This window comes from Oreochromis aureus, linkage group 8 (assembly GCF_013358895.1).
Source record: "Oreochromis aureus strain Israel breed Guangdong linkage group 8, ZZ_aureus, whole genome shotgun sequence".
NCBI lineage: Eukaryota > Metazoa > Chordata > Actinopteri > Cichliformes > Cichlidae > Oreochromis > Oreochromis aureus.
The window spans coordinates 1,313,390-1,337,266 of NC_052949.1; the positions used below are offsets into that span (position 1 = coordinate 1,313,390).

Genomic DNA, 23,877 nt, shown 5'->3' on the forward strand with positions numbered 1-23,877 from the left:
ATGGACTTTATTATTACAGTTACCTGTTTAAATTCTCCATAAATTAATATTTGACCCTTAGAATTAAATGAGTCCATTAAGAAAGGAAAGGTTTACAAGATGGTAGTGGGACCTGCTGTGATGTTTGGTTTGGAGATCAGTGACAGAAAGAGAGGAGGCAGAGCTGCAGAAGTTCAGATGTTCACCGTGAGTGAGCAGGACAGTCAGGATCAGAAATGAGTCCATCAGACAGCTCAGAGTGGAGATATTGGACAAAGGATGGAGAAAAAGAAGAAAAGCTCAGAGAAGATTCATGGATGTAGTGATGGAGGAGATGCAGAAGGTTGGTCTGACAGAGGAGGATGCTGGGACAGGAGGAGGTGGTCGCATGTTATCTGCTGTGCAGACCCCGAAGCTAGCAGCTGAACGAAGTAGCATGTTTGGCAATTAGAGCTGTTATTCCTTTATTACATCTTTCTTTTCCATGATTTAAATAAATCTAATAAAGGGTTTCAATAACATCCCAAAACTGTGCTGCTGATTTATACTGAGTATAGTTTTCAGTTCTGTGAGGTTTAAATTCTTTGACTCGAGCTATCAGTGTCACCGGCCCAAGTGTTGGGCTGCTATCTGAAGTTGGAAATTATTTTATTGCTAACCACGGGGGTAGAAGTCTTATTTCATTAATAGTTAAGTTTATCTAAGCCATAGAAATATCTGGAAATTTCCCTCATTTTGATCAAATCATAAAAAAGCTGCTTTATCGACTTCACTGTAAGAGTTATCTCCGTTACTTTATTTATTTATGTCGTAATACGGCATGTTTCATTTCTGTGTGTGATTCCAAAATATTATAGTTGCTGTTGTTTTTTCCAAATCACAGAACATTTTTTTTCATTTAGTAACTTGTAATTTTATCTTTAATAACCACTTCAGTTACTGTTGTTTGATTCCTGTTAATGTATGGGAATTAGTTGGTGATCAGAGGAGTGTGAGGTTTCTCAGACAGGAGCTTGGTCTGTACCGACTGTTAGAGTGAATTGTTAAATGTTGTCATTTTTGTGCTTACAATTGTGGATCTTGTTTCAAGCTGCAATACAAAGACATTCTTTTTTTTCTATTGTCCTCCCCAGCCTCCTCACCTGTGTTTGTATATGGTAAACCATTAGAGGAAGCTAAGCCATATACAGGGGTGAGGGGAGATGACGCCTTTGTGATCACCAGGAAGACACACACACACACACACACACACACACATGCTCACACACACACGCATACACACACACACACACACACACACACACACATGCATACACACACACACAGTGCTTTTGACTTTACGACACACCACATAGGGTTTACAATGGGGGTTGTGTCATTTCAATAAAAAGGCTGCAGCAGATGCTGGGGTCGGAGTCATCTGAGGTCGAGGACAGAGTGCTGTTCTGAGATTCCGACCGGGCTTCCATTGCGCGAGTTGAAACCGATCGTCTTGCTTTGTTCACCGGAATAAGTCTCTGAGTCAGCGAGGTCTATAAGTTTAGACCTAACACCGACCTCCCAGCCTGCTTCTCTCTTCAGAAATTTGTTTGGTCTTCTCTTGTATCCCATAATCCTTTGCTGTTTCAGGTGTTCACTGTGAAACAGCCAAAGTTGACCTTGTGATGTTGGTGGATGAGTCTGGGAGCATCAGCAGAAATGACTTTGATAAAATTCAAACGTTTCTTGTTGCCATCGTCAACGGCCTCAACATCGGCCCCGATGCAGTCCAGATCGGTAATGTTTTTACTGCGAGTCATACCATTACTATTATATTTAATACTGTTTATTTCAAAAGTACTTTAACTTTGTAAAAAAAATACCACACATACATACACAAACTCCCCTTAATTATTGTGCTTTTAATAATCTGTCATTTGTACAAAGTGCTAATAACTATCATGTTTGAATTAGAATGACGAGCTCTGTGTGTCCTTGTTGTTTTTAACATTGCTGCTTATTTTCTGCAGGTCTGACTTTGTTCAGTACCAAAGCAAGGACAGCGTGGCATCTGAACACCCACCAGACCAAACACACCCTGCTGAGGGCCATAGAAGAACTAGAACGAACTGGTGGAAGCACCAAGACAGGTGAGTAAGCAGGATATTACCCAGCCTACAGGAGGTTGTCACCATAAGGTAGCAGAGGTGATCATTGAACCAGGTTAAAAAATTTCATCCCGAACAATCAGGATCTGATACAAAAATTATTTCTGAAAAAGTATCTGCTGTACAATAAACAGAGAAATCATTCACAAGTGGATAGAAGTACCAAACAGGCACGCATACGCTTAAATTTTTTTTAAAGCCCATTTTTAAACTGATAGTTTAAAAAGAAACAACACAGAAAGCATAAATTATTACAAATAACATAGACTAGATCAAATAAAACAGACTAGACATTCAAAAGATCTTGGCATGGAATCATACACGTTTATGTAGGTAGAAGTTGATTTTAGAAATCTGAACATATTTTTTTACAATAATTCACTAACAGGTGCATCATGTAGTAGCAGTGTTGGGAAGGTTACTTTTAAAATGTATTCCATTACAGAATACTGAATACATGCCCCAAAATGTATTCTGTAACGTATTCCGTTACGTTACTCAATGAGAGTAACGTATTCTGAATACTTTGGAATACTTAATATATTATCATGCTGTTTACAACTACATGAATGTCCTATTGCTGTGATTTATTACTGTTACTGAAGGTACGTAGTACCAAACGTAGTAAAGGACCTCTGGCTAATACGTCCGGTTCCTGTCGGGCTGGTAGCCGAAAACTAGCTTTACTTTGTTGTCTGGGTCAACTTTGCTTGCGGGAGACAGAGAGAGGCGTTGAAAGGCTCCAACGGAACTTATTTTTTCCGGAGGAAAACACGAACACAGTGTACAGTTGAGTCTTAATAGCTTACTTACAAATGGGCTCCTCAGGCACTCTTCTTGGCTGCAGTGGTTATTATTATATTTACATGCTTCCAGCTCCCGTTTTTTGCTCCGTGACAGCTCTCGGACTTTTCCTTTCTCTCCCTCCCTCGCTCACAGACACATAACGGGTATGGTAGTCCATTCTCCCTGCAGCACGGACTACACTGCCCATCAGGCTACATGCTTTAGAGCCATGCCTGTAGCATTCTGCCTTTAGCTTAGCACAACAACAACAACAAAAAGCGCTCTCTCACCCAGGAAACACGCAGAGAGAGCGCGTCACCCTGTAACCATGGCAACCGTAACGCTGCCGCCTGGAACAACATTACGTAGCTGTCAAACAAACCCAAACAGTCCTGACCCGCGACAATATGAAACAGGGAAGTACCGCTGTGTATTCCATTTATTTCAACAAAGTAACTGTATTCTGAATACCACCTTTTTAAACGGTAACTGTAACGGAATACAGTTACTCATATTTTGTATTCTGAATACGTAACGGCGGTACATGTATTCCGTTACTCCCCAACACTGTGTAGTAGTGACAATAATATTAATCCATCTGTGGACATGTGCTTTGAGTGAAACTGCTATAGTCTGTTTATCCAACAACACTTGGATGGACAAACTAATTTATCCGTTCTCAGAGAAGATTAGTAAAAACTGGGGACATCACTACAGTGAACCTCTAGTGTTGGCCAACTAACCTCGCTAACTCGATGGTGTAGAGTAGTTACTGTTGTTTTCCAATAATGAGCAGCACAGCAGGACATCGATCATCGTGGCTGTGTGTGTGAAGGTGTAAGCTGTGTTAGCATATGCCCAAACTCTGAGTGAAAACAAATTGGTGACAGAGCTGAGACGAGAGGAGTCTTCATGCCTCAAACATACATTAAATTCATTGATGGGAATAAATAAATCTTTTTTTTTCTTTTTTTTAAAATGTTTATTTATAAGATTTTAAGTTCAAAGTTACATAAAATCACACCAGACAAAGGACATAAGATACAAAAACAATAACATTCAAGCACAGAAAAAAAACAAAAACAAAAAAACAAACAAAAAAAAAAAACACCAAACAGGAAAGAAAAGAAAAAATACACCGGTTAGCCAGCACAAATCAAAAGATCAAAAGAAATACCAGTGTCCAAAGAAGATGATCTTCTGTGTGAGGTTAGACAGGGCAACAGAGTTCACCAAGTCCAGAAGATGTGGGGAACAAGTCCAGGAAGGAATCAGGGTCCGGCAGAAGTGCAGTATCACACAAACACAAAGTGCAGTCAAACGGGTTAAAGTTTATGTTGAATCCCCGTTAATATGATTGAGAAAAGGGCCCCAGATTTTGACAAACTTAAAATGAGTGTCAGCCAGACGATAACAAACCTCTTCAATATACAAACATGCAATCATCTCACGTAGCCAAACCCTAAACAATGGAGGAGAAGGTGATTTCCAGGCTCTAAGAATAAGTCTTTTGGCTACAATCATGCCAAACATTAAGGCTTTCTGAAGAGGACGTCTGAGTGCCAATGAGGTTAGGGAGCAGCCTAGCACTGCAAGTACACCATCCGGCTTTAATTTTAAATCATAAATCCGGTTATATATATATTAAATATCTCTGCCCAGAAACTCCAGAATGTAGGGCAAGACCAGAAAAGGTGACCAAGGGTTCCTTCCATTGCTTTGCATCTGTCACACTGCAAACGATGAAGGACCTTGAACTGTATAAGTTGTAGTCTGGCATTAACAGAGCATTCTTTAATCTTCTTCAACCCATTGGCCCACAAAGCATCCGATATGTCTACTTCCAAGTCCTTAACCCAAGCATCCTTGATATGGTTCGTAGGTGGTATAAGTGTAAAAAGTGTAGTAAACTGGCTGATCAGGTGTTTGGAAGTGGGATTTTTAATCAAATAATCATAAAAGTCACTATGAGCAGGGGGCTTATCCAGATGGGCAAGAGTGTTTAACAAAATTCCTAATTTGTAAGTATCTAAATAAATGAGCAGAGGGGAGCATAAATTTTGATTGCAGCTGAGCAAATGAAGCAAAACAATTGTCGATGTAGAGGTCCTTAATAGTGTGAAGACCTAGTGCTGACCAAAGCTTAAACACAGGGTCCATCAAGCCAGGTGAAAAAGAAAGGTTATCAGTTATGGGAGCAAAAATGGATAGGTCTGGAAGGCACAAAGCACCCCTAACTTGCTTTAAGATCCTAAGAGAATGACCTAGGACAAAATCATTACTTAGAAGTTTGGTAGGTACGTTTGGCTTAGAAAACAGAATAGCATCAAGTGATGTACCAAAAATTGATTTAGCATTGTGTGCCTCTATCAAAGGCCAAGAAGGACCGCATCCCTTCTGAACAGCAGGAACAGCTGAAACACTGTTCCAGAAAACCCACGTTCTGGCATTGCAAGCCCAGTAGTAGTGCCTGAAAACTGGGAGGCCTAATCCGCCCTCAGAGGAGGGTTTCTGCAAGTGAGCCTTTGAAATTCTATGGGGTTTATTTGCCCAGATGAAAGACAAAATGATAGAGTCGATAGTTTTAAAAAACGATGAGGTGAGAAAGATGAGTATGTTTTGGAGGAGATTAATAAATTTAGGAAGTACAACCATTTTAATAATATTGACACGTCCAATTAAAGAAAGTGGGAAAAGAGTCCATTTATCTATCTTGGCTTTAATACTATCAATGAGGACCTGAAAGTTCAATTTAAATAGCAGCTTACGGTTTCTGGGAATGTTAATACCTAGGTATTTAAAGTGACTGCTGGTGGTTTTAAAAGGTAAGCTAGAGATGAAGCTGGAGTCAAGCCCATCTGCCAGTGGCATAAAAATGGACTTGTCCCAGTTAATTGTGAAACCAGAGAGTTGCCCAAATTTGTTAATGAGATGAAGCAGGGGAGGCAAGGAGAGCCTGGCATCAGACAGTGTTAGAGCCACATCGTCTGCATATAGAGTTATAGTAGATTTGACAGGACCACAGGATATACCTACAATATCAGAGCTGCTTCTAACTGCAATGGCCAGAGGCTCCATAGCTAAAGCAAAGAGCAGTGGAGATAAACAGCAGCCCTGCCTAGTCCCCCGGTGAAGTAGAAATGGATGTGATCTATCAAAATTTGTCAGTACCGATGATCTTGGCCGTGCATAAAGGATACGTACCAAAGTTGTAAAATTATTACCAAAGCCAAATTTCTCAAGTGTAGCAAACAGGTATTTCCACTCAATTTGATCAAAAGCTTGTTGTGCATCTAATGAAATAACAGCTGAATTTGGAGGATTTGTTCCATACAGTACATTCAATAGACGACGGGTGTTAGAGAAAGCAAATCTGTCTGGGATAAACCCGGTTTGATCTTGTTGAATTAAAGTGCCCAAAAATTTATTAAGACGTGAAGACAAGACTTTTGCAATGATTTTTTGATCACAGTTTAATAAACTAAGTGGGCGATATGAAGTCACATTGGTGGGGTCTCTGTCCTTCTTAGGGAGAAGACAAATGTGGGCATCATATATGCTATCAGGAAAAGAGCCCCGTGCAATGGAGCAGTTCACCATTCTGAGTAAAAGTGGAGCGATTATATCAACATGGGATTTTTAAAATTCTATGTTGAACCCATCCGGTCCGCAGGCTTTACGGCTAGGGAAAGAAAGGATAGCAGCTTTGACTTCTGTGATACTAAAGTCAGCTTGACGCTGGTGGCAGACTCTGTGAGGGTTGGAATGTTCAGAGAGTTAAGAAAGCTAAAAAGCTCAGAGTCAGTGGCGTTCGATTTAGAAGAGTATAGTTGGCTGAAAAACTCAACAAATCTGTCGTTAATCAGCTTAGGATCAGTAATGAATTCACCGGTAGAAGAGGCAATTTTATGTATAGTCCGATGGGCTTGCACATCTTTTAATTGTCTGGCAAGTAATTTATGGGGTTTATCTCCCAACTCAAAGTGTCTTTGTTTCAGTTTAATAATATTGCTTCCGACTTGGGTTCCCAAAATATGATTGTAGTCAAGTTTTAGTTTTAGAATAGCATTAGATATGTCCTCAGTATCAGACTGGCGAAGTGCCTCCTCTAATGTTGATAATTCAGACTCAATTTGGGACAGACGAATTAATCTAGTTCTTTTTTGAAAATGTTTGAAAGGAGATGATCTTGCCACGCAATACTGCCTTAAATGATTCCCAAAGAGTAGAATCAGAGACCTCACCGTTGTCGTTGTGTTTTAAGAAATCTGAAATCTCAGTAGAAACATAAGTGGAGAAAGTTTTGTCTGACAGAAGGGTAGAATTGAATTTCCAATTGAAAATTCGAGGCTGTAAATTAAAATCTATTTTCATGGTAAGTGGGGCATGGTCAGAAATCAAGATTTGATGATAAGCAGAGCTGATAATACTAGGTAATAGTCTATAATCTGTAACAAAGTAATCTATTCTGGTAAAGCTACGATGTACAGGTGAAAAAAAGGAATATTGCCTATCATCTGGATGCTGAAGCCTCCAAACGTCTACCATGTTGTGTGATTTTACCAGGTTGTTCAGAACTGCCGTGGATCTAGTAGTGGGGGCTATTTTTGTAGATGATCTATCTCAAACAGGATCAAAATAGCAGTTAAAATCGCCACCAATTATTATATTAGACATGTTATAATCAGAAATTAGGTCAAATATTTTGGAAAAGAAGTCAGGACAGTCAAAAATAGGGGCGTAGATATTTAGCAAAACCAGTGGAACAGAGTTAATGGACCCAGAGACCAAAACAAATCTCCCACCCGGATCAGTAACGACGGATCCAAATATAAATGGAGTGGTTTTCCGTATGAGTATAGCAACACCTCTGGCCTTAGATGTGAAAGTGGACTGGTAGACCTGCGACACCCAATTTGCTCTTAAACGTCTCTGTTCATTGGAGTGAAAATGAGTTTCCTGAAGAAAAATTATGTCAGAAGATAAATGCTTCAAATGTGACATAACCTTCCCACGTTTCAAAGCTCTGCCTAAGCCCTTGCAATTCCAGGATGTAAAAGTCAAAGGACATGTTCCTAATCCAGTAGCATTGTTACCCCGCATCTAAATGAGAGATGTTATGACATATGGACTGGTGAAAAATAATACCAAGGACTGGCATAACAACAGTAAAAACAAAATAAACAAAAGAACACCGAACTATACCCCCCAAAAAGAAAAAGGCCACAAAAAAAAGAACAAGAGCCACTGCGGCCCATCCCAGCGTGCATTAAGGGGACTGCCGGGAAGAGGAGACAAAAAAACAAAAAAGAAAGAGAGAAAAAAACATCCTTCGGATCCGGCAGCTCCGCACCAGACTCCATTAATCAAAACAATAGTTACACCCATAAATCGACTGAATGGGTAAAAAAAAAAAGTCGCCAACATATAAAATAACTTATTTATGTACAAAATTATATAAACGTTCACAATACTTCACGAAAGAGAAAAGTTTCAAGACGTCGTAGCAACAACAACAACAACAAAAACGATAGAAAACTATCACCACGGATGCATTTAAAAGATGACTGAACAAATCGCGACTCTCACTATAGGAAGAGAAGAGTGATATCTGCCTGGAGCTTAGACAGAGTTGACTCAATTGTGTCAAGGCGGCTCTCCATTGAAGTTTTTAGGCTAGCGATAGCTGCTAATATGGCGTCGGTGCTGGCAGAGTTTTCAGCTACTGCTTTCTGGCAATGTGTTGCGTCCTTTTTAGGCGGCATGTCGTCCAGTCTTTATCGTAGTCGATGCAGAGCAGTAGTGCTGTTGACTAGTTAAGTAAAGAAGCAGGGTGTCGCATTAATTGTTGGAAAATAGGAGGAAAGTGTGGAGCTGAGAAGAGTGCGTCCTACTCCATCAGTGTACACGAGCGCCCCCCAGACCGGGTGTATGTCTGAACAGAGCTGCCTGTGCATTATAGTGCTGTCTAAAGGGTAACCCCTCAACCCCCCCAGCCCTGAGCAGTGACAGTTGTCATCGGGCTGTTGGAGCAACATGTAACATTAGCTTTATTTGAAGATTTCTTGTTTAAATATGTCATTTGATTCATGGTTGACTTTTTACTTTGTGTGTGTTTTAGTCCATGACATTTGAAACTCTTGACCTGCTGACGTCACTTTCTGCCATCATACAGGAAAAGCTCTGGAGCACATCCTCCATAACCAGTTTAAACCCAGTGTGGGAATGCGTCCAGACTCCAGAAGGATTGCCGTTCTGATCACAGACGGGGAATCACAGGATAAAGTACTCCTGCCTTCAAAGAACCTGAAACACAATGACATCGAGGTCTATGCTATTGGTGACTGAATTGTTCATTTGTTGATGTATTCAGTCCAAACAGTGAGACAAATAAAAACCTGAATACACATTTTTTTAAATAATATTTTGAACTGTGTACACCACCACAGTCTTCTTCAGACCACACCACACTACAGAATACTGCAAAAGCAATCCAAGAGTTTCCCAGGAACCCATAGATAGCAGGGCTTACTTTTGTCTTTGGGCCATTTTCCATTTGCACTGAGAATCTCTGCAACTGAATTTTTCTGAGATTAAGCAGAGATTACAGTCCTGTACTCTCCACAATTAATCCTGCTGCTTCTATCAGCAGTAAACAATAAACACTAGTGACTCAGTTTCTAAGGGCTGCCAGAGCCCAACAAATGACCTCCAACAGGCTACTCATATGCACATTTCTGGCTGTCAGAAAAAACTATGTCCTCGAGACTAAAAATAAGGAGCTATCGGCTTGGTCTGTCAGTCAGGTTTTTGTCTAAAATGTAACAAAACAGAGTTGATAGACTTTCCCAAACATTTTCGGGTGTTTTAATAAGTTCTTATCTTTCAGGTGTGCAGGGTGCCAGAGAGAGTGAGCTAAAGGTCATCGCCTCTGATAATGACCACGTGTACTTTATCAAGGATTTCAAGTCCCTTAATGGTATCATCAGAAATATCACCATCGACCTCTCAAAAGGTTCAAATAACTTAGGTAAGCAAAAGTCCATGATTACATCCACCCAACAACCCATCTAATTCCTGTCACTTTTCTGAGTGCTGGTCAAAGAGCCAGCGGTCTTAGCAGAGATGCCCAGACTTCTCTCTTCTTGCCCACCTCCACCAGGTCATCCAAAGAAACATTGAGGCATTCCCAGGCCAGCTAAGAGATATAATTTCTCCAGAATTTCTTTGGTCTTCTCTCAGTAGGTAGGATATGCCCAGAACACCCACCCAGGAGGTGTACATGAAGCGTTCAAGGTGCTCATTGTCATTCCTGCCACTTCACACCAACTGAACGAGGGAGTGTGTCAACTATCAAAAGCAGAGAAGAGATCCTAGGGTTGCCAAAGTGGAACCCCTCAGACCCTGGCTGCAGCTAAAAGTTCTATTCATAAAATTTATGAGCATGATCAGTGATGAAGCACAGCCCTGGCAGAGTCCAACTTTCACAGGTAAAGTCTGACTTATTACCACCATTAAGGACCAAGGTCTCACTGCCGTTGTTCCAGCTTTTCCAGTGACCAAATGACTCCAATCCAATAGCCAACTTCAGCAGTGGAAATGGGTTTTCTCCATAGAGTGCCTGAGCCAATGGATGTGGTTTGCGCATCTGATTAGGATGCCTTCGGAGATACTCCTGGGTAAGGTGTTCCAGGCATGTTCTACAGCAGGGGTAGGGAACTCCAGGCCTCGAGGGCCGGTGTCCTGCAGGTTTAAATGTGTCCTTGATCCAACACAGCTGATTTAAATGGCTAAATTAGCTCCTCAACATGTCTTTAAGTTCTCCAGAGGCCTGGTAATGAACTAATTTGATTCAGGTGTGGTGACCAGGGTGAGATCTAAAACCTGCAGGACACCAGCTCTCGAGGACTAACGTTCTAATGGTCTACAGGGAGTCCAGAGGCAGACCCAGGACACAGCAGAGAGATTATGTTTCTAAACTTATCTGGAAAAGTATTGGTGCTCACCCGGATGAACTGGCCAGGGAGAGGGAAGTCTGGGTGTCTCCGTTTAGGCTGCTGCCCCCATGACCAAGCCTTGGTAAAGCAGTATGAAATGCATGGTTCGAAATGTCCTATAGGAATGATCCAGAAGCACTTCCCACTGGATCAAACGACACAGTGGTATGTCTTCTCCATCCCCACAGCACATGTAGAAAGGTTGGGCAAAGTTCCATGCAGCCTTGAAGATCACTGAGAAGATGAGGAGCTGGTCCAGTGATCCACAACAAGGATGAAAACTGCATTGTTCCTCATGAATCTGAGCGTTGAATAAGAGATGGACTCTCCTCTCTTGCACGCTGGTGCAAACTCTTCCATAGAGACTGAGGAGTGTGATCTATTTTACAGTTAACTTGACTCAAGGTGTTAATTCATCCCAGTCATTTTAAAGCAGGATCAATCAATATGTTGATCAATTATTAAATCATTTACTAAGAAGGAGTTAGAAGAGAGACACTAAATGTTTTTTAATCTACATTTAGCAGTTTTACACTCTGGTGCAGTTGACGATCTTATATTGTTCTTTCTTTGTGAATTTTTTGGCCTAAATTGTTTTTTGGTGGTCCTGCCAGCTTTTAGTATTTGTTTATAATACAATATGTTTAGTAATATTCTAAGAGCAAAAATATCAATAAAAAACATAAAAAAGACATAAAATGAAAGCAAGCATCAAACTATTCCTCTTATCGTACACGGCAGTCCTCAACTCTGTTTTTATTCTTTATACACACACACACACACACACACACACACACACACACACACACACACACCTGTTACTGTTCAAACTGCGATATATCCCACCTTTTTCTTGTTCTTCTAGTGGTTACCACAGTGGATCATCTGACTTCGTCTGAGCCTATCCGTTGCATTCCCGACCAATCTGGTATGGAAATCTGTTGATATCAAACATTTCATGCTGGGAGCACTTCCTGACAGAATCCTCCCCATTAAATTCTATAAATTCCTGACCCCGATGCAGTTTGTGTCGTTGATGGGAGACTTGGCAGCCTCATAAACTAAACAACATGGAACATGATCCAAAATTACAATGCAGTCACAAAACAAGTCTAGATTTTAGTGATAATTACTCTAATAATACAGCGCTGTAACTCTTTCAGAGGGCTTTGCTCCTGTAAATCCTTCTAGTACCATCTAGTTATCTTCATATCATAGTGAAGCAGTTTTATCAAGTTGAACAGAAAAGCAGAGGGACACACCACAAAAATGACTGACTCCTCAGCAAGCACAGTAATCTTAAACAGCTTGAACCAGCTTAGACCTTTAACCTTTCAGATCTGTTGAGACAGAATCCACCACAGTGCTGCATTAAATAGAAAAAAACATTTCAACAACATAATGAAGTATCCAAACACTTTGAACACACTACATTTGGGATCCTACTGTGGCGTATTAATGGTCAGTTTGGTTATTTGTCGATCCCGTTCTCACTCCGAACGCAAAATATACCAACGCTCACGTCCAAGAGCGTCCCTCAGGAATGTCAAAGGTAACTTTCCGCTTTCCTATGATACGCGCCAGGCTGTGGATGGAATCCAATAGATCGAAGCTCCCGGGGGTAAGAGACGTTCCAGCCATGTATTAGAGCCCTAACCCTAACCTTAACCACCACCTTAATCGTGTTAGATGTTAGGTGGCCAATAGCCTAACATACCAAAGATTTGCCACCTAGTGTAAAATGTTACACTTTGGGAGTGAGAATGTGCTGATCTGTCTGGAGTTTTCTTCTATCTCACAGTTCTGTTTTTTATGAAGATGCTCAGTGTGAAACAGCCAAAGCTGACCTAGTGATACTGGTGGACGAGTCTGGGAGCATCACTCTTCAGGACTTCAGAATCATTCGGTTGTTTCTCAAGCACTTTGTCAACAACCTCGACATCGGTCTGGATCGAGTCCAGATCGGTAATATTTTTATTTATGCTCTTACTACTACCTGACTGTTAGTAATGATACTGTTTCCTTAAAAAAGGACTTAAAGCTTGGGGAAATATTCAAATACATGTATACCAATTTATTCTTGCTATGAGCTCGTAACAGTAGTGTGTTTTTAGTGATCTTTTAAACATAATTAGTTTGTATTATGAACTGAATGCTCTGCTGGGTGTTTTCTGCAGGTCTGACTTTGTTCAGTACCACACCAAGGACTATGTGGCACCTGAACACCCACCAGACCAAAGAATCCCTGCTGAGGGCCATAGAAGACCTAGAAAAAGCACGTGGAAGCACTTACACAGGTGAGCAAGCAGCTTATTATCCAGTCTAGAGGAGGTTCTCACCATCTGGGAAATGGGATCTAAGACATGGGAGCCAAATGTATTTTATTTCTGTATACAGTTGAATGAAAATGACGATGAAAGTATTTTTGTATACTGATTGTTTTTAAATGGAATCCAACACAATTACATCAGGATAATCTGAAGGGATACATCACTCACATACTACCAAAGCTCTCTGATGGTTTCTTGTTGAAATTCATCTTAGGGTTTATATTGATCATGCTTTACCACTCTCCACTTCTTGTTTCCTCTTTCTTGTCACAGGAAAAGCTCTGACACACATCCTCCGTAACCAGTTCAAACCCAATGTGGGAATGCGTCCAGACTCCAAAAAAATTGCTGTTATGATCACAGATGGGGCGTCTTATGATGACATAGAACTTCCCTCAAAGAATTTGAAAGACAGCGGCATTGAAGTCTTTGTTATTGGTGAATAATTTAATTTTTTTGATTAAGTCTTAACCATTAAAAAGTGTTCTAAAGATAGTTAATGAAAAAAAATGATTTAAACCTCTTTAACTATATCTGAAAGTCTAAACTTCAATAACATCTTGATGGCTGATTTAAAATTCACTGTTGAGCACATTTTCTACCACTTCTCAGGGTTTGGGTCATGGGGACGGTAGTCTGAGTAGAGAATTCCAGACTTGACTTATCTCGGCCCCCTCTACCAGTTTATTTCCCAATCCCAAAATCAGTTCCAAACAGGGTAATGAACCCTGCCTGAAACCTTCAGCAAAGCCTATTTTATCCTAAAAACCTTTAAAACCTTACCCAAAACTGTTCCAAACAGGGTAAGATTTAATTTGCTTCAGCTGTTGGAATTACAAGTTTACAGTGCCGGACCCCAGTGTGATACAACAGTCTGCCTCACACCAAAGATAACCCTGACACGGGCTGTGCAGCTTATATACTGTGACAACAACTGTGACTACGGTCAGTCCTCCCGCGTTCAGTCCCTTCCTTCTGACTTCGCCTCGTATCTGCTTCTCATGTAATCAGAAAGACAGACACACAACACACCCCCTGCATAGCCTTGATTATCTAATATTATCCATTATTATTCTCCTGATTCTAAGGCCCAGTTCAGGGCATCTGGTTTGGACTTCCTGACCCAGAGACTATTCTAACCAGTATCATGTGTATGTAAGCATGCTGCAAAAACCCTCCTTCACTCTACGGGTTCCTGCAATATTTCAAATCCAGACAATAGCGCTGAATGAAGCTCTCAACCCTCAAAACACGGAGCGCCAATTTGTTTATGAGCACATTTGCATTGTGTATACATTAAAATAAAACAATAATTCTATAAACAATCAATAATTTTTCCACCCTAACAATCCAAGTATACGAACCCCTGCCCAGAGTGGAACTGAGTCCAACCTGTCTGCAGGACACTGGTTCCAAATATGATAATGCCATATAGCTCACATGTTAAGCAACAGTACTGACACTTTTGTCTTTCAGGTGTTGCAAAAGTCAATGTGACTCAGCTGAAGTTGATCAACTCTGATCAGAATAAAATTTACATAGTCAAAAACTTTGACACTCTCCAGGACATTGTCGTCGAACTCATTATCAACTTCTTTAAAAGTGTTAAAAGTTTAGGTAAGTAAAAAAAAAACTATTCCTCCATTACAACGGTGCATATTAGAATGATACTGGTCTACTGATGTTAGAATTAGTCTAAAAACATCAAAAACTCACACAGGGTGAAGTAATAGGACATGTATTTTGATCCATGCATTTTAAGGCGACATTGGCATCAGTGTGATCCAGTCACAAAGCTCTAGGCTGAGTTTCCAGTAGCTATTTTTTTTCTATTACTGGTCACTGGCAGGTGTGACTGACTGCTAACTAAGTCACAGCAGAACCAGGAACAGGAAACCATCAGGTTCTTAATCTTTGAGAAAAGAAGAAGGAAATGTGCATAACCTGACTTTCAGGGTGTAGAGCCTCCTTTTTTTCTCAGTTAAACTGTACCATGGTGTCGTTTTGCATGCTTCCCAAGACCGTGCCACAGAAGAAACATTTACTTTGTGTTTCAGTGTTTTATTGGATCTCTGTTTGATTTCTCTGATCTCTGCAGACTCTGTCAGGCTGCTGAATGGTTCCAGTCTGTGTTCAGGCAGACTGCAGGTGAAGTCTAACCAGAGATGGTCCTCAGTGTGTGAAGATGACTTTGACCTGCAGGATGCAGAGGTGGTCTGCAGGGAGCTTGGCTGTGGGCCTCCTTCGCTCCTCCAGGGGGCGCTCTATGGAGAAGTGGAGGCTCCAGTGTGGAGCAGAGAGTTCCAGTGTGGAGGCCATGAGTCTGCTCTCCTGGACTGTAGAAGCTCAGGCTCAGTGAGAAGCAGCTGCTCACCTGGCAAAGCTGCTGGACTCACCTGCTCAGGTAGAAGAGGAGCTGCAGCTTTGGTTCAAACTCACTTTATTCTGTGACTGATGACTCTCTGCTTTCTGTCAGAGCCTGTCAGGTTGGTGGGAGGAGCCAGTCGCTGTGCAGGTACACTGGAGGTGAGACGAGGAGAGTGGAGACCAGTGGCGATGGAAATCTGGAACCTGAAGGATGCAGCTGCTGTCTGTGGACAGATGAACTGTGGTTCTGCTGTTTCTGTAGGAAATACACAGAGTTCTTCACAGAGGTCGGTGTGGTGGGTGGAGTCACACTGTGTTCAGGCTGGATATGCTCTGAAAGAGTGCGCATCAGCAGATCGCTCTTCCTCCACCCTTGATATCACCTGTTCAGGTAAGTCTGTCAGAGACATCATCTAGGATGGTGAAGTTTCTCGTTACCTGTCTCCTCTGTGACCGTGGTAGAAGTTCACTGGACGTGTTCATGGTCTCCTTGTTTGATAGGAATGTTGAGACATTGTAATCTGACGGTCCTGAGTCCAGCATCGTTGAGCTGATTGTGTTCAGAAGGCCTTTTTGGTTTGTTTATAAAGTTTAATGAGATGATGAGATGAGATAGCCTGTATTTGTCAGTTGCAGGTCTTTTGCCCACAACCGAGATGACAGACCTTGCCGACCGTACATACAATACAAACATCACATTGGGGAGACAGGTCAGGCTAGGTAGCGAGGAAAAAAAACATCAAAATATGTAACACAAAAGGATAATACAGGAATGCACAGATATCAACACACCATAACACAATAAACACAGACAAGCAACATGGGAAAGAGTTCCAGTGATCTGGGACCACTGCAATCTTCGACTGCGCCTCCAGCTGACCCGATGTCCACATCAGAGGGGAGGTAAGCGTTGGAGGTGGCGTTGGGTAGGGAGGGTGATGCGTCAGTGAGTGCTTATCAGTATCAGTATATGTATGTGTGTGCGTGTCCATAGTTCAGCTGAGACAGTGTCCTTCGCCCTGCCAGGCTAAGTAAACAGTCTTCCAGCCAACCCAGGTGGCCTTGTATGGAATGGGAAGGAACAGTCTCAACACAGTCGTTATCAGGGATTGTTTTAATCGGCTCCAGCCTTGAGCCCGCAGCTGGCGCCGAAGGGGTAGCCGCATTATGATGGTGATTTTTCTTTTTGCAAACAACTCATGAGAATTTCAAGCTGTTTTTAACACTCCGACACTGGTCTCTCAATCTCCCGTTGGATAGCTGCGAGTTTCTCCATGATGTTATTAGCCGTCGATTCCGTGATCTTGTCACTCTTTTGCTCACAGAGCAGATTCTGAGACCTCACGACCACAGCCAACTGATCCGTGATGTATTCCAGCTTCCGCCCATAGGTGTTGTTCTGAGCAGATTCTTCCCTGATGTATCCCAATATCCGCTCAGAGATGTTATTCTGAGTATTCACTGCAGCCGCTAGCGCCTCCAAGCTCTTAACCATGCTGCCTTCCGTGAGCCCTTTCTGAGAAGTCGCGCCTCGTCCCATCGATTCAATCCCAGCAGGCAGCCTTGTGGGGGTTTGAACAGCCGGTTCCGCTTTCTTAATTCTCCGATAAGCCAGGGCCAGGCCAGCTCCGATCAGCAAGAACCCTGTTATCATGGTTCCGAATAGGCAGATATCTTCAGCGTCCTCGATCGACAATCCCGCCAGGCACACGATCCTCCATTTCTGCCACCCGTCCATCGTGTATCCGGCAGGGAAAGTCCCTCCAGGGCACTAAGGCTCACCCGAGCCCAGACTTCTCGTTGAGAAAAGGGTGTCAATAGCATTCAGAGACCAGTTGATCAAATCCATAATTCTCTTTTAGGTTTTAGAAACAGACTGTGAGAGAGTGTTCCTGTCGTGGTCTGGCAGGCAGACCGTGGCGATGTGAGGAATGAGGACCCAAAATGCAGGACTTGATGATGAAGGCAGTGCATTTATTTACAGTGGTGAAAATCCAAACAACAATAAATCCCCAGTGCGATCCCGACTCCTGGGGCCCGTTCTTCGTACCTCGCTTACTACATCCAAGATCAAATGACACATCCGAGATCAAATCATCGCGCTAACTTTGAGCTCGCTAATCCGGTTCTCCGAACACACCTGTTGTTGATGATTAGTATAGCTGGATGAAGTAATCTGAGATCACTGGGTGGCTTAAAAGGGGCTACGCATCGATAGTAGAAACATTGATCGGCAACCCTGTGATTGGTCGGCGAAGATGTCGAAGGAGCGCGCTCAGTATTTCACGGCAGCAGACCAAGAACTCTTGATTGAGGGATTTCAGGAGTTTCAGAGTTTAATTAAAACGCAGGGGAACACTGCAAAGGCTGCAAAAGCAAGGAGAGAGGGCTGGCAGAAAGTTGCTGACAAATTAAACTCGTAAGTGATCCATGATATTACATTATATCATGTGATATTATATTATACCACATTATATTATATTACATCATATCCTCTTTCACATTAGAGCCACAACAGGACCCACTAGAACATGGGAACAAGTAAAAGTGAAATATAAGAATATTCCACAGAATGGTAATATTTATCACTTATATTGCTTTTAGTCTATGACAAGAGACCCTGGAAAAATCTGTTTGTTTGTTTATAACAGCAACCAAGAAAAGGGCAGAGCAAATAAAGACAGGTGGTGGTCCTGCACCCCCTCGTCACACCCCTTTTTGTACTGTGACATTTATTGACATTGTGGGGTTTTTTGTGTGTAGTTTTGTCACGGTCCTGGGTCGGTTCGACCCAGCATTTTGAGTTCCTTATGTTTTGGTTTTGAATGATTGTTATGTTTTCTCTGGTGCTTTGTTGATTTTTATTATGGATCGGTGTTTCAGTTATTCTGGTATGTTTCTGCATTATGACTTAGGTTCGGGTTGTATTTTGTTATTATTGCCGGTGTGGTGCAGCGTCAAGTCTGCCTCTGTCTAGTCCATGTCTTAAGTGTGTTCTGTTTCCTGTTTTACTTTGAAGGTTCATGTCCCTGTCTGATGTCAGTGTTCCAGCCTTGCTCTCCCTGTCTCGTTAGGTCTTATTCCTCCCAGCTGTGTTCCCCTTCTGTCTCTAATTCCTTGATGACTCCCTCTGTGTATTTAGCCCTGTGTTTTCCTGTGCTCACTGTCGCGTCGTCCCTCAAGCTGTGTGTTTCCTCGTGTGTCTCTCTGCAAAGTGTAAGTTCATATTCTCCCAGTGTAGTTTAGTTTTGTATGCTTTTCCCCTGTCAGCAAATAAAGCTGAGTTTTTTGAGTTCATCCCTCGAGTCTGAGTGCCTGCATCTTGGGTCCAACTTCTGCCTGCCACACAGCGGTTCATGACAGAACGACGCGGCCACAAAATGGACCCAGCGGACTCAGGTTTTGCCACGAAGGAGGAAATGCTCAAGCAGTTGAAGGATTTCTGCCGAAGCGTAATCCACGCTGCAGACAATCCCAAGAGACTTATTCAGGTAGTGTTTTTTGATCACTTATTGTCATCCACAACTTTGACCGTCAGTTTTATGGACATAAAAAGGTTAAAACAAATAATCACAGGTCTGAGAGCGAGACTCTGCTTCGAACTGTTTGATATGGGCAGTCCAGGGAAAGAAGATTCAGCTGCCCTCCTGGAGGCCCTCGCCTCTTGGTATTCGCGGCACCAGCGACCTTTTCCATCGTTATTTGTTGCCAAATCACTCGATCCGCCTTTAAAGACGAAACTGCACCCTCACCATCCTCAACCCACCACACCTCCACCTTCATCTGTGGTAGCTCACTCAGCTGCCCAGCCTCCTGTAGCTCACTCAGCTGCCCAGCCTCCTGTAGCTCACTCAGCTGCCCAGCCTCCTGTGTCTCCGCTAGCACAGTCATTTACTCCGCCACTAGCTCCATTTTCACCTCAGCTATCACTCCAGCCATTAACTCAGTTGCCCTTAGCCCCATCATCCACACTACCACCTGCTTCTCTTCCACCACAATCATCACTACACTCAGCCGTCCAGGCTACCACTCAGTCAGTCATTCACTCTATAGCCCTGCCATTAATGCCCTCTGTAGCTGAGCCATTAGCCGCCTGGCCCACAGCCAATTCAGCCACCCTTCCACCCGTTACACCTCAACCACAACCGTCACTGCAGTCCCCAGTGCAGTCTCCAGCAGTTCAGCCTTGCCCAGTGCAGTCTCCAGCAGTTCAGCCTTGCCCAGTGCAGTCTTCCACTCAACCACCAGCTCCACTTTCTCCCCAACCGTCACTACTACCTCTAGCTCAGTCTCCTGTACAGTCGCCTCTAGTTCGGTATCCTGTGCAGTCACCCCTAGTCCATTCCCCTGTGAAGCCATCAACTCCACCACCCACTCCTCTTTCACCACCACCAGTAGCTCAGCTCGCACCTGACCCATTGGCCCAGTTCTCCGTAGCAGTTCGGTTTTCTGGCCAGCGTAACATTGAGCCAGGGGTCCCAATTCCCTCTGGCTCTACATCAGCTCCTGCTGGAAGCTCTGATGAGCCCATCCAGCACTCCGCGGCTCCCATGCCGCCACCTGCCTTCTCCGCTGGAGGGTCCGAGGGGCCCGTTCAGCCTCCTGTCTCCGCTGGAGGGTCCGAGGGGCCCGTTCAGCCTTCGTCTCATGTCTCCGCTGGAGGGTCCGAGGGGCCCGTTCAGCCTTCGTCTCATGTCTCCGCTGGAGGGTCCGAGGGGCCCGTTCAGCCGCCTGTCTCCGCTGGAGGGTCCGAGGGGCCCGTTCAGCCTTCGTCGCCTGTCTCCGCTGGAGGGTCCGAGGGGCCCGTTCAGCCTTCGTCGCCTGTCTCCGCTGGAGGGTCCGAGGGGCCCGTTCAGCCTTCGTCTCCTGTCTCCGCTGGAGGGTCCGAGGGGCCCGTTCAGCCTTCGTCTCATGTCTCCGCTGGAGGGTCCGAGGGGCCCGTTCAGCCGCCTGTCTCCGCTGGAGGGTCCGAGGGGCCCGTTCAGCCATCACCGCCTGCAGCGCCTCCGCCTTTGGCGCCTCCGTCTCCGGCTTCCACGCCGCCGCCAGCTGCAGCCTCCGCGTCAGCCTCCTCATCCTCGCCTGCTGCAGCCTCCTCATCCTCGCCTGCTGCAGCCTCCTCATCCTCGCCTGCTGCAGCCTCCTCATCCTCGCCTGCTGCAGCCTCCATATCCTCGCCTGCTGCAGCCTCCTCATCCTCGCCTGCTGCAGCCTCCTCATCCTCGCCTGCTGCAGCCTCCATATCCTCGCCTGCTGCAGCTCCGTCTGGTCCAGCCTCCGCCTCGGCTTCAGCCTCGCCTGCAGCACCGCTGCCGTCGGGTTCTACCTCTGTGTCTTCATCCACGCCTGGTCCAGCCTCCGCTCCGCCTTCGTCTGGTCCAGCCTCCGCTCCGCCTTCGTCTGGTCCAGCCTCCGCTCCGCCTGGTCCAGCTTCTGGTCCAGCCTCCGCCCTGCCTCGTCCTGGTCCTGCGGTTGCCACGTCTGGTCCAGCCCATCCGTTCCGCCTCGTCTCTGTCGGCCGCTTCCGGCCCCAAGTTGGCATCATGGCCCTGCCGAGGACGGCCTCCAGAAAGAGTTTGCCACACTGTCATGGGACCCACCCCATCCTGTTCCGCCACTGCGCCTCCAAGTGGTCGGCCCCCGGACCTGTTTGCCCGGGCATGGCGGCCCCTGACCTGTGTTGGCATCTGTGGCCATCGAGGGACCCCTGAACTCTTCATGGACTCTTGTTGAGCATCGCCGCGTTTTGGCATTGATGTGGCCGACCTCCGGATCTGCTCAGTGGACTCGCCACTGCCTGGACCCAAGTGGTCGGCCCCTGTTGTTTGACCTGTTTGCCCGTTGTTGTGTGTGTGCATGGCGGCCCCTGACCTGTGGCCAGCTCCTGTGTGGCCGTCGGTTCGACCCAGCATTTTGAGTTCCTTATGTTTTGGTTTTGAACCCCTGAACTCTTCATGGACTCTTGTTGAGCAGTTATTCTGGTATGTTTTGCATTATGACTTTTTTTTTTTTTTTCGTTTTGATTTTTGATTAGTGCTTTCCAAAAATCATGAGCCAAGGCTAATTTTGGACTCTTATTGTGCTCCTTTTGTTTTTGTTTGGACTCTGTACACCCTCCAAAGAATAAAACCAAAGCAAAAACCAAACAAACAAACAAAAAAATTTCCACAGCAAAACAATCAAGAGGGTCGAATTATTATTTTTGCTGTTTTTCATTCTTGATTAATATATTTTTCTAATTTTTTTTAAACATGTTGTGTGTGTTTTTAAATCACTGTCATAACTATTCCACAGGGGGCGTGTTTTTGCTTTCTGTTGGGCTTATCTTGTTTGTTTTAAAGACATCAGCCCTTAAGTCATATTGACTCTCTCTGACTTTAAACAGCTTCCTGGGCAAAGCGGTTTTTGTGCTTTATACATTATTGTGCCATTTTATATTCGACTTCATGTTTTGGGTATTCAGATTAATAAACAAAATGTTAGTTGGTTCTATATAGTTTGATTGATTTATAATGTTGAGCTCTTTTTTTAATTGAAAATGGATCTCAGACAATAAGTCATATATTCAATAAAGTGTGTATAATGATTTTTTGTTCAGGATTCTAGAGAATATGTTTGACATTTTGTTGTCACATGATTTATATGAGACTTCAGCTTATCATCAATTATCACTCCAAGAAATTTATTTTCATACACTCTTTCAATTTCAATTCCACTTGACTTAGGTTCGGGTTGTATTTTGTTATTATTGCCGGTGTGGTGCAGCGTCAAGTCTGCCTCTGTCTAGTCCATGTCTTAAGTGTGTTCTGTTTCCTGTTTTACTTTGAAGGTTCATGTCCCTGTCTGATGTCAGTGTTCCAGCCTTGCTCTCCCTGTCTCGTTAGGTCTTATTCCTCCCAGCTGTGTTCCCCTTCTGTCTCTAATTCCTTGATGACTCCCTCTGTGTATTTAGCCCTGTGTTTTCCTGTGCTCACTGTCGCGTCGTCCCTCAAGCTGTGTGTTTCCTCGTGTGTCTCTCTGCAAAGTGTAAGTTCATATTCTCCCAGTGTAGTTTAGTTTTGTATGCTTTTCCCTGTCAGCAAATAAAGCTGAGTTTTTGAGTTCATCCCTCGAGTCTGAGTGCCTGCATCTTGGGTCCAACTTCTGCCTGCCACACAGCGGTTCATGACAAGTTTGACATAACACTCCATCACTTTTACCTGTTCCCATGCAAGGGGTGACTGAAGCATGCACAGTAAGTCGGGAGTAAGTGTATATACAGTACAGTAAGTGTGTGTGTGTGTGTATATGTATGTATGTATGTATATATGTGTGTGTATATATATATATGTATATATATATATATATATATATATATATAAAAATATATATAAAAATATATATAAAAAAACACCCAGCACGCCCCTGCGGGCGGTTTATCCTTCAAGCTCGGGTCCTCTACCAGAGGCCTGGGAGCTTGAGGGTCCTGCGCAGTATCTTAGCTGTTCCCAGGACTGCGCTCTTCTGGACAGATCTCCGATGTTGTTCCCGGGATCTGCTGGAGCCACTCGCCTAGCTTGGGAGTCACCGCACCTAGTGCTCCGATTACCACGGGGACCACCGTTACCTTCATCCTCCACATCCTCTCGAGCTCTTCTCTGAGCCCTTGGTATTTCTCCAGCTTCTCGTGTTCCTTCTTCCTGATATTGCTGTCATTCAGAACCGCTACATCGATCACTACAGCCGTCTTCTTCTGTTTGTCTACCACCACTATGTCCGGTTGGTTAGCCACCACCATTTTGTCCGTCTGCATCTGGAAGTCCCACAGGATCTTAGCTTGGTCATTCTCCATCACCCTTGGGGGCATCTCCCATTTTGACCTCGGGACTTCCAGGTTATACTCGGCACAGATGTTCCTGTACACTACGCCGGCCACTTGGTTATGGCGTTCCATGTATGCCTTGCCTGCTAGCATCTTGCACCCTGCTGTTGTGTGCTGGATTGTCTCTGGGGCATCTTTACACAGCCTGCACCTGGGGTCTTGCCTGGTGTGATAGACCCCAGCCTCTATGGATCTTGTACTCAGAGCTTGTTCTTGTGCTGCCATGATTAGTGCCTCTGTGCTGTCTTTCAGTCCAGCTTTGTCCAGCCACTGGTAGGATTTCTGGATATCAGCCACCTCCTCTATCTGCCGGTGGTACATACCGTGCAGGGGCCTGTCCTTCCATGATGGTTCCTCGCCTTCCTCCTCTTTCTTGGGTTTCTGCTGCCTGAGGTATTCACTGAGCACGC

At 44.0% G+C, this 23,877-nt stretch overlaps 1 protein-coding gene and 1 pseudogene across 1 annotated transcript; both read left to right on the forward strand.

Moving 5' to 3' along the window:
• Positions 1-1,350: 1,350 nt before the first annotated feature.
• On the forward strand, positions 1,351-11,157 carry LOC120441488 (collagen alpha-1(XII) chain-like). Its single transcript, XM_039616747.1, has 5 exons — positions 1,351-1,755; positions 1,989-2,108; positions 9,088-9,252; positions 9,802-9,942; positions 11,098-11,157. Exons 1-5 carry the CDS (start codon positions 1,644-1,646, stop codon positions 11,145-11,147), a joined length of 588 nt encoding a protein of 195 aa, XP_039472681.1. The 5' UTR covers positions 1,351-1,643; the 3' UTR covers positions 11,148-11,157.
• Positions 11,158-12,367: 1,210 nt separating this feature from the next.
• Positions 12,368-23,877, forward strand: part of LOC120441492 — a 20,330-nt pseudogene continuing 8,820 nt past the window's right edge.